General features: G+C 42.3%; 1 protein-coding gene across 9 annotated transcripts in view; it reads right to left on the bottom strand.

Moving 5' to 3' along the window:
• Positions 1-14,448, bottom strand: part of PPP2R3A (protein phosphatase 2 regulatory subunit B''alpha) — a 54,858-nt gene that overhangs the window by 31,460 nt on the left and 8,950 nt on the right. For 8 of the 9 annotated variants that reach the window (XR_005862325.2, XR_210825.5, XR_005862327.2 and 5 more), the window contains exon 2: positions 9,850-12,318. Coding sequence is in view for 6 of the 9 variants with exons in the window: in XM_040706001.2 (XP_040561935.1) it covers positions 9,850-11,850 (2,001 nt within the window). In the remaining 3 variants the exon portion in view is untranslated. Of the gene's footprint in view, positions 1-3,252; positions 3,755-9,849; positions 12,319-14,448 lie in introns of those variants that run through there. The other variant, XM_004936923.5, reaches the window with a different exon arrangement.

Raw genomic sequence — 14,448 nt, 5'->3', positions numbered from 1 at the left:
TAGCTAATTGCCTTTTTTTCTTTTTCTTTTTTTTAATAAGGGAAAGCAGCATCAAAAATGGTTTTTAATATTGTTTTTAGGGTGGTTTCTATTACCTTTAAGCAAAATCTGTCTATCCACTGTATCATCTCTTGCCAATCATAGAGTTTATTTATGGACAGGCTAAAACAGTGACATCTGCACTATAAATAAAGCAGACAGAAAAGCAGCCTCACTGTAGCTACACAAAGCACAAAAGCTCCCCCATCACAGTCTGTCTCTCAGGCAGCAGACAATTGCAGAGAGAAAGCAGTATCACATTAAGTGCTGTAATATTTTCTGTTCTTTTCTCCTGGCCTTTAATCCCCATCAGGGTCTTTGAATTTACCAGTTCACTGTTTTCGTCCAAACATGATTCTCTAATCCTTTTTGTAGGGTACAGTGACTCAGCCTGGTTACTTGCAGTCCACAATGCTGACTTAATGTCTCCTTTCCTTTTTACTGTTCCTGTCTTACTGAAGTCTGATGATAACTGGACACAGGCCATCCTCAGAGATAATCAGTTCTCCAGAGCTGATTCGTATCAACAGCCCAAGACTTTCCCTTCTTTTCCTTAACTCTTTTCCCATAATTATATCCTTCTGCTGCCTCTTTCCCATCTCAAAGGAGATGAAAAAAAAAAAAAAAAAAAGGTTCTTACGCATATGACTGCCAGCATCATGGAGAAGCTATGATAAAGTGCATTTCTGGACAGATTTTTTTTTCTACTACAAATTGTAAACCCAACAGCTGAAGCAGAGTCCCATTGCAGCAGAACAAATGAAAACAATCTCTGTGTAACACAGAACCATGAAGAACGTAGGTGGAAAGGGACACAAGGCCAACTCTAAGCCTAGATCAAGTTCCTAATGGCCTTATCCAGCTGAGTTCTGAAAATGCAGATCTCACGCCTCCACTGCTAATGTGCCTACAGATATTACACTGCTCTTCCTGTGACTGATATATTTCAGCTCAGAGCCCAAGCGCCTACTGAAAGCTCCATGGAAGATACAAAGCCACCAGAGAACATTTGCACTCAAAGGGACAACAGGGGTATAACCCCCTCTGCAGCTCTCCTCTGTCCCAGTCTGCAGATGACAATTACCTAGGGGGAAGGTCAGCATGGTAAAAGGTAGAACCTCGGGCACAGCAAACCTTCAGCTGCTCCCAGGAGAAGTGCCAAGCTCTGCAGCTGGGCACTGTAACCCCCCAGCTGGGAATCCCCTGGCTGTGCAACAGCCCTGCTGATAAGGACGTGGGGTGCACCAGGCTGAACAGGAACCTGCAGCATGGCCTGACTGCAAATAAAAGCAAATGGCGCACCAGCCTGTGATAGGAGCAATATATGGTATACAAAAAGTAACATCCATAAGCTGCAGTTTGGGAGCAGTGGACAGTAGGAACCAAAAGTTAAGTGAGAGTAATATGGCCAGGAAGAGGCCACTGAAAGCGTTGGGGGGAATCCCTATGCCTGAAGAGTTTCCAAGGCTCATAAAAAGCCAGTGCTGATGTGATCTAGTGTCAGTGATAGTCTTTCTATCCTCCTACACGCAAAGATGCTGGATTAGAGGCTTCCAGAGGTCTCTTCCTACCATCACTTCTACAGAAGGCTCTCCGATCCTTCCATAAAAAATGCATTTCCCTCCCCAGCCTTTCTTGCTAACATCTACACATGGCCTTCTGTCACTCATCCCCACTCCCTACTGCTGCCTCTTCACCTTTCTTCCTGCAAGCACTTTTTCCTGTACTTAGCAAATCCAATTACCCTTACTCTCAGGTCATCTCATACACCCAGTCTAACACAAGGTATAGCTCTGCAAGGCACAAAAATTAACATCTCCCAGCTGCCAAGAGGGAGAATTCCCATCTCAGCCCTCCACTCCTGAACAGATGTTGTTGCTGCTTACCAAGCTTGCCAGACCCCTCTACGAATTGATTTAACCTACTCAGAAAGGCAGAAAGCAGACTTAGCAAGACCGGTGACACACTGAGAAGGATGCAAAAGGGAGCAAACACTTGAAAGAGAGAGGAGGAAGCCCATCTCCTCCCAGCTGCAGTTGCCCACTGCATCAGTTCACCTGCCTTGGATCTGCAGCCCCAAAGCAGTTAGCCTCACTGAGCTCAACCCAGACAGGACTCATCTACCAAAGGCTCATCAACTTTTCCAGATGGTCTACTAGGAGATCTGATCTCTCCCTGAAAACCACACCCTAATCACATCCTTAGGTGGTCAGATAAACACAACTAAGCCAATGCTGGAGAGAGGAACATTCTTAGCTGCACTGCATGGTTCTCATTAGTCTTCTAAATTGCTCACGGTCTCTGCCCAAACCATTACTACACATCATTACTTCATACAATTCTCCCCCGGGGAGCAAAAATACATGTTCCAGAGATTAACCTTATACACACACTTTAACCTGTCACCAGAAATCATGAAAAAAATGTGCCTCATGCTACAGTAGACTCTGGAACTATTTTAATAGCTGTTTATCAGGAAACAGCTGCACCACTGATAATTCCAACTTTTTAACATTGTTACTGGGTCACTATTTTAATGGAGGTGAAGCCCTAGATGGGCAGATTCCAGCACACCTTGCCATGAACATGGGGTGGCTACACACCAACTTGGTGTCATAACACAAATTGCTCCAATCTTTTCCAGCTGTCCCAGAATGTGAGTATAGAAGATGGGGTTTACCAAGTGCAATTTTCATTTCTGCTTTAGTGCAATTTTCATTTCTGTGGCTATATCGCCTTCAGCCACAGCCCACAGAGACTACAAAAGAGCCCAATTAAGCACTTTGGGATGGTAAAATCTTCACCAAAATGAAGCAGGCAGGTCTGCACACAAACCTGAGTAGCAGAGAGTGCAGCCCTCTCAATGCAGCAGAAAGCTGTGGCCAGTCCACATGCAACAAGACACATTAGGAGCAACCACACAAATAGGGCTATTCTTAATTTAAAAAAAAAGGCACAAAAGATTTAATAGACTTCCACTATTTCTCCCTATTAAACCACTGCCCTTGCTGTTAATTTTTTCACCTTGTTTACAAAGAGATTTTAACTCCACACTGTAAGCCTGGAAGGTTTATTTTTAAACCTGCTGGTATCTAGCTGCAAATACCTTTCTGCAAATAGACACGTCTAGAGGGGACACAGTTTGATTCTCTAATCCAATTAAAAAAAATACAAAGCAACAGAAAAAGTGAAAGAAACGCCAAGCAATCAAACCTGGGCCTGCTGGAATGACTTCAGCCTCTTCTTGAACCGGGATGGGAGAACAAAGTCACAGCCCTTGGCAAGCAAGGCCAGCTCCCCTCCCAGGTCTGGGTCCCTCCGCAGAGAACTCTCCTTGATCATCATCCTGGTCAGCTCTAAGCAGATGTTGCACTCTTCAGAAGAGGCACGGGGACTTGGTAGGAGACCACGGCAAAACCAGTAGGTTATTTTCTTGGCTTTGATTTTTACAGGCAAAAAATGGCAAATGGCTTCATGTAGAAGCATACCAAGTCTTCTCTCTCTTCACCAGGAGAGCATCTAAAGATTGGGTCTCACTCCTGAAGCCAGGCCTTCCTTTTTTAACTGATATACAAAGTATCTTTCAGTACCACCAGGATCTTCTGCCTTGTAATACTTTAATTGAGAAACATGATCTATAACAGAATCTATTTCCCTGCTGGCTACATGACAGACAATCTGTCCTTGGCTTGTAATAGGCCAGGGGTAATATGGGAAAGGAAGCACCCTCCACCACTACCAAGAGTGCTAAAATTAGACAGGCTGCAGAGGTGGCTAAATATACCATCTTCCCCAATAGTTCTTATTTTATGTGCTTCAGTGCTGAAACCCGAGGTGCAAACTGACATCAGACAGACTCAGCTAGAGTTAAACTACGCGCTCTCAGCCAAGACCCATGCACACATAGTGTTAGTGGTTTGAGGTGATGAAGCAGGACACCAGCGTTAGGTCCATGCTAAATCAAAGGCTGTAATTTTCAGGAAACATCAGTTTTTCCTTCTTGCTTGGAAAAAGTGAATCATCTGCTTTCTTTAACACCAAACAGGCGCACAGGGATGATCTTGGATAATAAGCTCAGACATTTGAATAAAATTGTGGAGGCAGGAGTTGGACTCTATGACCTTTATAGTTCCTTTCCAAGTCAACATACTAGACAATTCTATGAAAATTGTTCTATAAAGACAGCAAAATGTACCATGCCTTTCATTCACTTTTCCCACAGCTCTCACAAGGCAAAGGCTGCTCCCCAAGCCAGATGCAAAGCAATTCTCAGTAGATGGTCTACTCTTTTTCTACAGGACTCTGAGCAAGCTCATTCAAAGTGTGTTCTCCCTCTCCCACCGCAACAACAGCACTGAGCAAACGCTGAACAAATGTCCAGTTCTTCCTGCACACAATGAACAAGCAGCAGGTTATGGGACTGCATGTTTGACTTGAAAAGTTCTAGCTACTTGCCACTTTACTTTCTGAGCAAAGTAATGGAGATCATCATCTAATTTCTACCCAACCAGGCTGCTTTTAATAAAACACTATATCTGAAATGGAAAGGTGTCCCTGAGCCTCACTAACAGAAAGCTTTTAATGGACCACACGTGGCTCTGATGTTCTGCACCGCCTGCAGAAGGCTCAAGGTTAATTCATAAACAGCATCATTTAAAAGGCTGTGGCTGGTCTACAGGTTGACACAGAAACAACCTGTCTAAAAGGAAGCTCTCATCATCATAGATTTGTCCTTACACAGCTAGGCTATTTAATAAAGAAAAGACCCTGTTTTTTCCTCTGAAATAGCCTCAGCAGACACACAAATAAGGCATTTTTTTAATGTCTTCATAACTGTAGCAAAAATCCCAGGATGTTTTTCTCTCCTGTTGTTCTTCATCCAACAGGACAAGGTAAAAGTCTAGGCTGCAGAATTCAGACCCTTATGAAAGAATATTTGAACAAGAATAGAGCATATGGAGCATCATTTAGGTCCCATTAGGTCATTGAAGCTATGTCTAAGTTGTGCAACGTGGGAGCACTCTTCAGCTCCAAAGTGCAGCTGCATATTCATGGACACAGGTCCAGGCAATTACATGGTTATCACAGTGTCATCAGCTCAGTTTGCCATGTGCCTTGCAAATGAAAGTGCAGCCTAACAGAGGGGCAGGACAAGGAAAGGAATGAGAAGAGTCCTAAAAAAGAAAACGGAAGACAGGAAAGTTTTAAATGGAACTGCAGTTAAGTAAAAAGTACACGCATATGTATGCAGAAGTATTGGAACAAATATTTTCTTGCTCTAACAATTTTTTTCTAAACATTAAGGCAATGCCCAAAGAGCGCAAGAGGCTTCACTGTACTTGGAGCCCTGCACATCTCATATAGAAGCATGTCAGAAGATTTATGTCCAGTCATCTGTGGCAAGTGTACTTGCTTCATCTTCCATTGAACTCTCACCCTGTTCACACATCACAGAGGAAATGTAGCCCCAAGGAACCTCTTATCTCTACAGCTGCATCCAGACCAGCTACACTGTGTTTTAAAGACATATGCAGGGAAGAGACATGCTAATCTAGCAACCACTCGCTACTTCGTGAAATAAAGATTTCCCATTCACAAATCAACCAGTTCAAGCTTCCAAAGAGTTACACCACCACCCTGATAGCGTGGAAAAAGAAAAGCAAACTGGAGCTGAAGCTTGAAGAACCTGAATTCCAGATTTTTGCAAAATAGCAGGTTCCTAGTACGGTACCTCTTATCCTCAAAGCACAGAAGGAGGGTACGAATAAAGACAGAAATATACAGCACTCTTAGAAACTGGAAGCAAAAGGATCGTGTATCAACAGTTTCACAGTCTGCAGTAGGGAAGTGTATCAACAGGGTACCTATCAACTGAACAAAATGCAGGCAAATATGGAAATTCCTCTGCTTTAAGTGACCCAATTTAAAGCACAACGGTGAGAGATGTCGTATCATGCCTTCATTAGCCACCAGAACACGGAAAGAATCCCACCTATGCCTAAAGCTGGAGGCTTGGTTCTAAAAAATTCAGATGATTCAATCATCACAGGATTTAGCTGTAGCACAAAGTTTGGCTGCAAAAACTCAGTGCATCCTGTATAGCTGAAAAGGGCACCAGCTCCAAATGCCTTCAAAACAGACTAAACTTCTCCAGCAGTAGCGTAACTTCTTACTGGTTTCAGAGTCAACGAGGCTGAAAAATTCAACGCGTCTCAATCAGGCTTTGCACCAACTACCTTCAGATGTCTGTTTCAAGACAAACCAACTTAATGCAAGAAGAATCTGCATCTGCCATGAGTACAAAATTAGCGGGCTTGCCAGGAACATCTCCTTAAGTGTTTAATATTGGTTCTTTAAATTCTTTAATTTCATCTAATTTTCTTGTCATTTTTGATTCCAAGATACTTTAAGAATCATTTACTATTTTCCTTTATTTCAATTACTATTATCAAACAATCAGAATGTCCTTTCTTACCACTGGGGATTAGAAAGCACGAATAACTGATGTTTGAAAAGAGTGCAGATAACTTAATTGAGCGATATCACAACATCTGATCCAAACAATTCATAACATATGCACAGGAAATCTGATTCCAGAGACTTTTCCATTATATCACAAATGCATTTTGAGAAAATGTGATTATTTAATGTCAAAGCCCTGTAAGCTGCAAGCTTTCTGCTTCAAGGTACACTTCTCCCTGACCAGAGACAGCTGTACCACCCACTGGACTTCCACATAGCTAACTTCTAATGCCTGATTTAGCAGAAAACAAGTCTAAAATATTAAGTTTGTATATAAGCATCAGGGTAAGTAAAAAGGAAGTTCAAAGCCATGCAATGTGGAAGTGAAGGAATGAGGAAGAGAAACAAGAGGCAGGACCACTCTCTAACTCACTGCACCATAAGTAGGCTTTTGATACAAGGTGCTTGGTGGAGGCAGGATGTAAAGAGGCAGCCTCTTCTGGCATCAAATTCCTGTCCTGGTTTCTGCTCTCAAGACTATTCACAAACTTCACCCAGCAGCTGTTAATACAGAATGCATAAGCAGGATTTGGAACAGAGCCCTGCACTTCCAAACTTGATCCTGAAGGCAGAATGCACATGTAAGGTTCTTAAAGACTGTCTTGGGTACTTTCACTCGAGTACTAAGCACTTTGCAAGCATTCATTAACCAAATTTAAATGCTTCATCAAATCATCCATCCTGCACAGGTTGCAGGGCAAGGGCACAGAGAGGTTAAGGTCAAAAACACCTATTCTTGACTTTTCCAAGAACTCTGCAGAAGACATTTTAAACAAAAGGCAGAACCCTTTACTTCTCCCCCCCCCCCCCCCCCCCCCAAAAAAAATCTATCAGTCATAAAATCTGTAGATGAGATAATTTCTACAGCCCGCTTCCTTCTGCCTTACTCCCTGTTTCCAGTTTTCCCTCACACCTGTCAGTCCAGCCAAGCTCTGCTCCTTACTGCTCTCCTGCCTACAGGCAAAAAACACAGCTATTTGGTTTGCTAGTCTGAGAAAGACTAGCAATAAACATTTGGGGTTTTTTTGCTAGCTAGTCAGACAGCTGAAATATTTTCACTGAACCATGTATTTCAAAAAACATTTTATAAGAAAGATCAGCTTACGGCAGACACATAGAAGAGGAAATTTTAAACTAAATAGTTAGTCCAGAGATAAGCAGCGGAAAACTGGATCTCAGATTGGGAAATATCAAACAGCCTGGAAGCATGCAAAGCTTCCTGGACTACCTATAAGAAGGACGATGTGTTCATTACATGCTCTGAAAAATTGATGGACTTCTTGAGTATTCATTTCCTAATTTATAAATATTTTTGTTTCGAAATTGAGGAGGCAAGCAATTCTATTGTTCTGTGTGAATGATCATAACTGGCTCTTACGATAAAGGGAAAAATCTGTTGCAGATGCAAGTTAGCACAATTTCAACATAGATAGGCCAGTCTGAGCCAGCAGACGGCCTGGTCTGAAGGGGCTTCACCTTTCCTTCCACACTGCTCAAGGGATACTAGAACTGCCACAAGCATCAGAAATGAAAATTGCACTGCATTTTCATCAATGTTAGATCCAGTAGGTTTTTCGTTTGTTCGCTTTTGTATGTATGCTGTACAATTATTTGATAATAATTTACAAGCCCTAAGAAAATACAACAGACACTTGAGAAATTCAGAGAAATTCTCCAAACAGATTCAGAGTTAACCAAGGAGACTCACATATACCCTAGATGCTACACCTCCAGGTGAGGTGATGGGCACAAAACATTCTCCATAAACACCACCAAGCCTCAGAGCAAGCCATGGCTGCCTCAACCAGCAGTTCTGGTGACTTCTGTCCACTCCACTAAGGGCTAACCCATTCTGAAGGAAGACCTCCAGTTCTCCCGTTTTCCCAAGACACTTATTTTCTTCTGTGAGTTTTGGTCCTAGGTACATGCACAAAGCTGAGCTGTAGTAAGCACGAGGAGCTCCTGTAATACTGGTACATGTTGTATGTCTGTGAAGGCAGGCTAGGAGCAAACACACAAACCACGGGGATAATGAGGGAAACAAACCAGTAGGGAACCAACTGATAAAAGCTGTTTGACAGCCTAAGAGTATCCAAGTTCTCAGGTACTGTAGAAAAGCAGCCACAAAATGCAGTGTCACACTTGATCAATTTTTGTTTGAACATCAGAAGTTAAAAAAAATAATCTTGTAAATACATAAGGCAAGAATAGCTATTAAAAGATTACTCTAGATCTTTTAAAAATGCTTAATTCAACTCTTTGAGGAAGAAGCCCTTTCGGCTTGCTGGAGATATCCAACAAGGTCATGTTTGCCATTTTCCATAAGCAAAGATGCACAGAGAAAAATGAGAAACACTTGGAGAGCATCTAGTCTTAAAAATAAGAAAAAAAAATCTCAATCATGTCATGTAGGGAGATAAATTCTTCTCTCCATCCCACCCCTTTCAGAACTGCATCAAATACCTGTGTTTTCTGGAAATCAAACCATTTTGAAGACATGCAAATCATGCTCCAGCTGGAAAGAGCTCTGAGAGTTCACTGATAATCTGGATGTCTTCTCAAGTACATAAATGGAAAGCAGATTTTGGGAAGTGAAGCCCTCTATATTTTTCTGTGTATGTGGGACCTTGTTACTGCATTGCTTTGGAAGTTTGGCACTTGTTTTCAAATGGAAGTACTAGGGGCTGGACAGACAGCTTTGGCTTCCCTCTAAAGCAGGCTTCCAACCAGACCCTCCTCCTGAAAAAAAAAACTGCTTCTTGTTTGAGAAATGTGCACTGTGGGTTCCATAACAACTCTGTGCACTGAGGACACAGGAAGGGAAGTAAATAAATAAGTCGTCTTAGATTTCATTGTTGTACCACAGAGGATCTTTCTTTAGGAACCACTGATAAGCAGTACAAAGAAAGCTGTTACTCTGAGATGGGAAAGGGCAAGGTGGAGCACCCAGTTCTCACTGAACTGGTGAGAGCCAATCCAGTGCGTACTCCTGGGAATAAAGCAATAAGCTGAAGCACTGCCTCATCCCTTCTGTTATATAGGACCCACTTAAGTACAAGAAAACTCAGCCTACAGGAGCACCAGCAGGAAAAGGACAAGGTGAAAGGTGAAACTGCATGTCAAGGCCTATTTCGTTTGCTCAGTTTGTTTCCTTTTTTGTTTTTGCATCAATACTACTGCCAGGCTGAGCACATTATTTCACATTGCAGCATCGAAAGAATTGCTTAGCACTCGTAACATTTTTTCCACATTTGTTTTATTATCCAGTCAAAGGCTTCATCCTCTTACCTTAATTACTTCTGGTGCCTGCTGAATCAAAGCTGGAACAGAGTCTCTGGAGGCAGCCCCAGCATAGCTTTTTTGTGCTGCGAGGAGGGACTGTGAAGGAGTTGATAATGTTTCCTGAAGAATTTGCATCACTTCTTTCTCCTTGGACAAGCTTCCCTTGCCTTTCTGGAATTCCACTAGTTCCTGGGCAAAGTCCTCAATGCTTCCCAAGATACGCAGTAAAAGGGCTCTGTCATCCTCTTCCATTTTATGACCATTGGTTTCCACAATTTTTGACAAAGGGTAAGTGGGGTCAATGGGTTTACTTTTGGGTTCAAGAGCCACAGGTAGCACTGGTCTACCCTGCCAGCCAAACACCTGCAGACAGGCAGGTTCACTCTCCTTTGGAGGAGACTCCCTAAAAGTACTCTCCATTTTCTGTGAGAAGTGCTCCAAGTCCAGCAGCAGTTTATCTATTTCATCCTTGTCTATCTTGCACATCTGTTCACCTTTGGAGACACCAGCTTGAGAACCACACAATACAGAATTTGAAACTGGTTTTAAAAGATTACTTTTCTCAGAAGTGTGGGAAAGTTCACTTCCTACCCTGGTAGGTTCTGCTTTAACATCAGCAATCACATCTGAAGAACCAGGTAGCTGGTAGCTATGCTTTAAACTCTCCCAGTCCCCTTTCTCCTTTGCCCTCTTTGTTTTCTCTAACACTCTTTCCCCATCTGACTCTTCCTCAATGTACAGAACCTCAGTAGAAGATGTACAGTCAGAAGGGCTTGTGGCTGGTAACTGAGGTAGAACACAAGCATCTTTCACAGCTCTCACACTGTTCTCCTGTGAGATGCTGCAAAGGGATTTTGAGGTAAAGCTCACAGTGCTTGTTTGGATGGACGGAGAGGTGCTTGTCACCTCACACTGATCACCTGGTAGTCTGACAGGAACTGCATTTGAGGATGGAAGCTGAATAATATCTTCATACCTAGGTGGCTGCTCATCTCCAAATACTGGGGAAAATAGAGTTTGCTGCAAGCCATGAAAACAGTTCACTAATTCTCCAAGATCACTTGCTTCCTTGTACCCAGGTGGCTTGAACTCAAAGGGTAGCTTTTTCAGGTATGAAGAAAATCTTCTCATCAGATTCATGTATATCATTTCTGAACTAGCCAAAGGATCACTGCTATTCCCTCCACTAACACTGTCTGCTGATTTCTTTTTGATGCAGTGCTTTATTATGTCAGTGCACTTTTTCAGATCCTCTGAGCACTTGAGCAAGATGTCTAAGCACACTTTAATATCTCCACCAGAAGAACCATCCAGCTTGTGCTTCTCCAAAATTTGGGTAATGAAGTTTTCTTCAGAGAAGGAATGAGGTGAGAAGGGAACCATGGGATTCATACTGACTTCTGGAGCATCACTGCTCTCCTGCCATTTCTCCACAGGTGAGGGACTCTGCAAAAAGCCACATGGAGGAGAGTTCTCATCATTGCTGAAGTGCCCATAAATCATGTCAAAATCAAATGATCGTCTGCTGAATGATTCTGATCGAACTTTCCTCCCCTTTCTGTAGGCCACATGATTGGAAGAGTTTTTGAGCTTCTCAAATGAGAATTCCTTTATTTTACCACTGGCGAGATTTATTGCCTCACCAGTAATGTCTTTTAAGCTGTTGGAAGCTTGCACCAAAGAGCCCTTTTTGATTCTTGGATTATTTAGGAGCATTTGCTGATAGTCCTCATTTCCAGGCAAGGCAAGCCCATTTTCAGAAACTGGAATTTTGTGGTCTAGGTTGGCATCTTGGACACTGAGTTCTGCACACACACTGTGGTGGGCCACTATACATGCAACTCCTTGCTTAAACACCTGGCAAGTCCCTGTGCAGTAATGCACTGTGTGCTGAAAGTGCTGTTCTATCACCACGCTGCTGTAGCAGTTCACAGTTGTGACCATAAGCCTGTAGGTTGCTGCCATAGCACGGATCCCACTTGGAAGTGAGGCTTCAAAATTCACCATTAATTTAGCAGGAAAAAGTAAACCCCTTTGACTTCGCACAGCTACACCAGATTGAATAGAAATATTCAAACATCAGTTGAAAATATTCAAGCTACATGAGAAACTACTGTCTTGGAAAGTCCTAGCGAAGTCTGGAGTGGCATCAGCAGTAGAGTTACAACAATTAGTGCAACTTGCATATGGTTTGACTTAAGACAACTCAATTTCTGTACTCCACACAGAGAGCTCTGTTGATCAGAGATGCAGCCTGAGCTGCTTCATTTCTAATAGTCCAGGTAGTTTTTCCAAAAAGAGTCATAAAATTCAGGTGGCTCTAGGACAGAGCTGACAAGCCAACAATTTTTTGGTTGATCTTTCTCTCTTTTTGCGTTGATCAGTAGAAGACAGACTATAATCAAGTGGTATGTACAGATAGGAAATCCACAGTATGCTTGTGTGATCCACTTCTCACATTGTTAAGGAAGGTCCCTGCAAGAGAAAGAGAAACAAGAGTCATTACAACTGATGTGTAATACGCAGACTTGTCTGACATCAAACAAATGGCATCAGACCTTACCAGCATCAGGCTCGTACAGGGTGAGAGCAGGCTGATATTTTTCCTTCACTCAGATCTACCATATAAGAACACTGCTAAGGAGATAGCCTATATTTATACACGGGCTGTCTGTGTGTTGCCATTTTAACAGCTCTATTTTAACCACTCATTGATTTCTTTTTTCCAGACTTGCTTCCCCCTCTCCCCCCCCCCCCCCCCCCTTCTTATTTTGAGTAAAACATTACCTTTAATTCTAATGGTACACAACATTTTGATCATGTTGCAAATTTCTGGCTTTCATTTTCCAAGACCCTCTAACACAAGGAAAAGAGCAGCTGAGAAAAGCACTTTCAGGATTTCCAAACTCTCTGGATTATAAAGCACTGCAAACAGCCTGGAGCAAAGCAGACGAATGCTTCTAAAAATGCGTGGCCTTTCATAAAGGCTACTTCCATTAGCCTTTCACCATGGTCTCTGGGACTATGGCAAATGTTTTAAGGCAGAAGAATTGTTTTTTTTTTTTTATTCTCCTATAACCCATAAATAGCATAACAGACTTTTTAATAAGTCTGCTGGTGTAGACACCAAAAGCAGAAAATAACATTTGTACAGAAGTTAAGTCTATGAAAATCAGAATTGATAATTTTACACCCAGAGGAAGCATTTCTGGTTGCATTTCCTATCATAATGGTTAAAATTGTACCAAAAAAAAAAAAACCCAACACCTGCTGAACATTGACATTCTGTATATTATAAATCCTTCATGTGAAGTTGAAAAAAACTGATGCTAAGATTATTCGATGGGATTCGTAAACACATCAAATCTGCTCATTACAATTAAGTAGAATTGCACACAGAAACCTTTCTGATTTGTTCCATGGATTATATAAAACATTGCAATGATTGCATGCAAGATGAAGTAGCAACTGCTCCAACTACCACGCTGGTGTCTGTAACAGGCTGCCACCTGCCTATCAAGCACCGCAGGCCAATCTGCCTGTTGTACCAGGGCCAGCTTCACATCATGCTTCTGTGCCTGCCCTGTACTGCTCTCTACACCCACTGGCATTGCCCCAAAGCCCCACAGGCACAGGAGAGCCTTCCAAAGGGATGATCAGAGGTATGGGGTGTGCCCCAGCCACAGCAGTGAGTCAGGGGATAAAGGGCGTAAACACAACCGTTTTTAAACCCTGGGGTCCTTATACCATCAAGCAGAAGCCTAGGTAATAAGACTCCACACCCTCCAGTCACTGACTCTCATGCTCCACAATCAGGTGCACTTAATGCTTTGCTGAATCAGAGCCACAGTTTAAAAAAGTACTACTGGCTCACCCAATGCGCTCATCTTATAAGACTTAGCAGGCTTTGTTCAGACAGGAAAACCCATGCTTCCATGACTCCAAGAAGTCTAATGATCTCTAGACTCCAAGAGCCTTCTAACACCTTTAGAGGCAGAAAGTCTATTTGCTGCTTGTTCTTTGTTGAGTCTCTACCAACAAACTTCCCAGCATCTCCTGAAAGATAAGTTACAGATGTTTAGAGAAAATAGAGGCCATCAGAAGAGGAGATTAGAAAAGTTAATATTGTTTCCAAAAAAAAAAGCACAAGAATTGCTCTTTCCTCCCTCCTCTGTGAGGCACAGCAAGGAGACTGCTCTTCACAATTGCTCCAGTCCTCTCTTCCCTACTACTTTTCTAATGAACAATCTTTACCACCAAAGAAGATTGTCTGAGTTATACATAATTTGGGAAACAATTACATCTTGAAGAAGTTACTCCCTAATTAGAGAAATAACATGTTAAATCTCACTGACTCTACTATCACTCCAAGGGGTTGTTTCCCCCTTATATATGTACACCTTCCACTGGGATTAAGCTTCTCCCATCCTTTAAGCTATCTTCAAACAATGAAGCTTTTCAAGTCATTAAGACTCCACAAGGAGTTTGTCTCACAGATTCTCAGCCTAAACTGGCGCTTCTTCAGTTCAACTTCGTTTTTCCAGATATGTGCAACAACATCTGCAACAGCTCTTCCTACCATGTCCACTTTCCAAATAATTTTAA

This window comes from Gallus gallus, chromosome 9 (assembly GCF_016699485.2).
Source record: "Gallus gallus isolate bGalGal1 chromosome 9, bGalGal1.mat.broiler.GRCg7b, whole genome shotgun sequence".
Lineage (NCBI taxonomy): Eukaryota > Metazoa > Chordata > Aves > Galliformes > Phasianidae > Gallus > Gallus gallus.
This window is presented reverse-complemented; position numbering and strand designations above follow the sequence as displayed.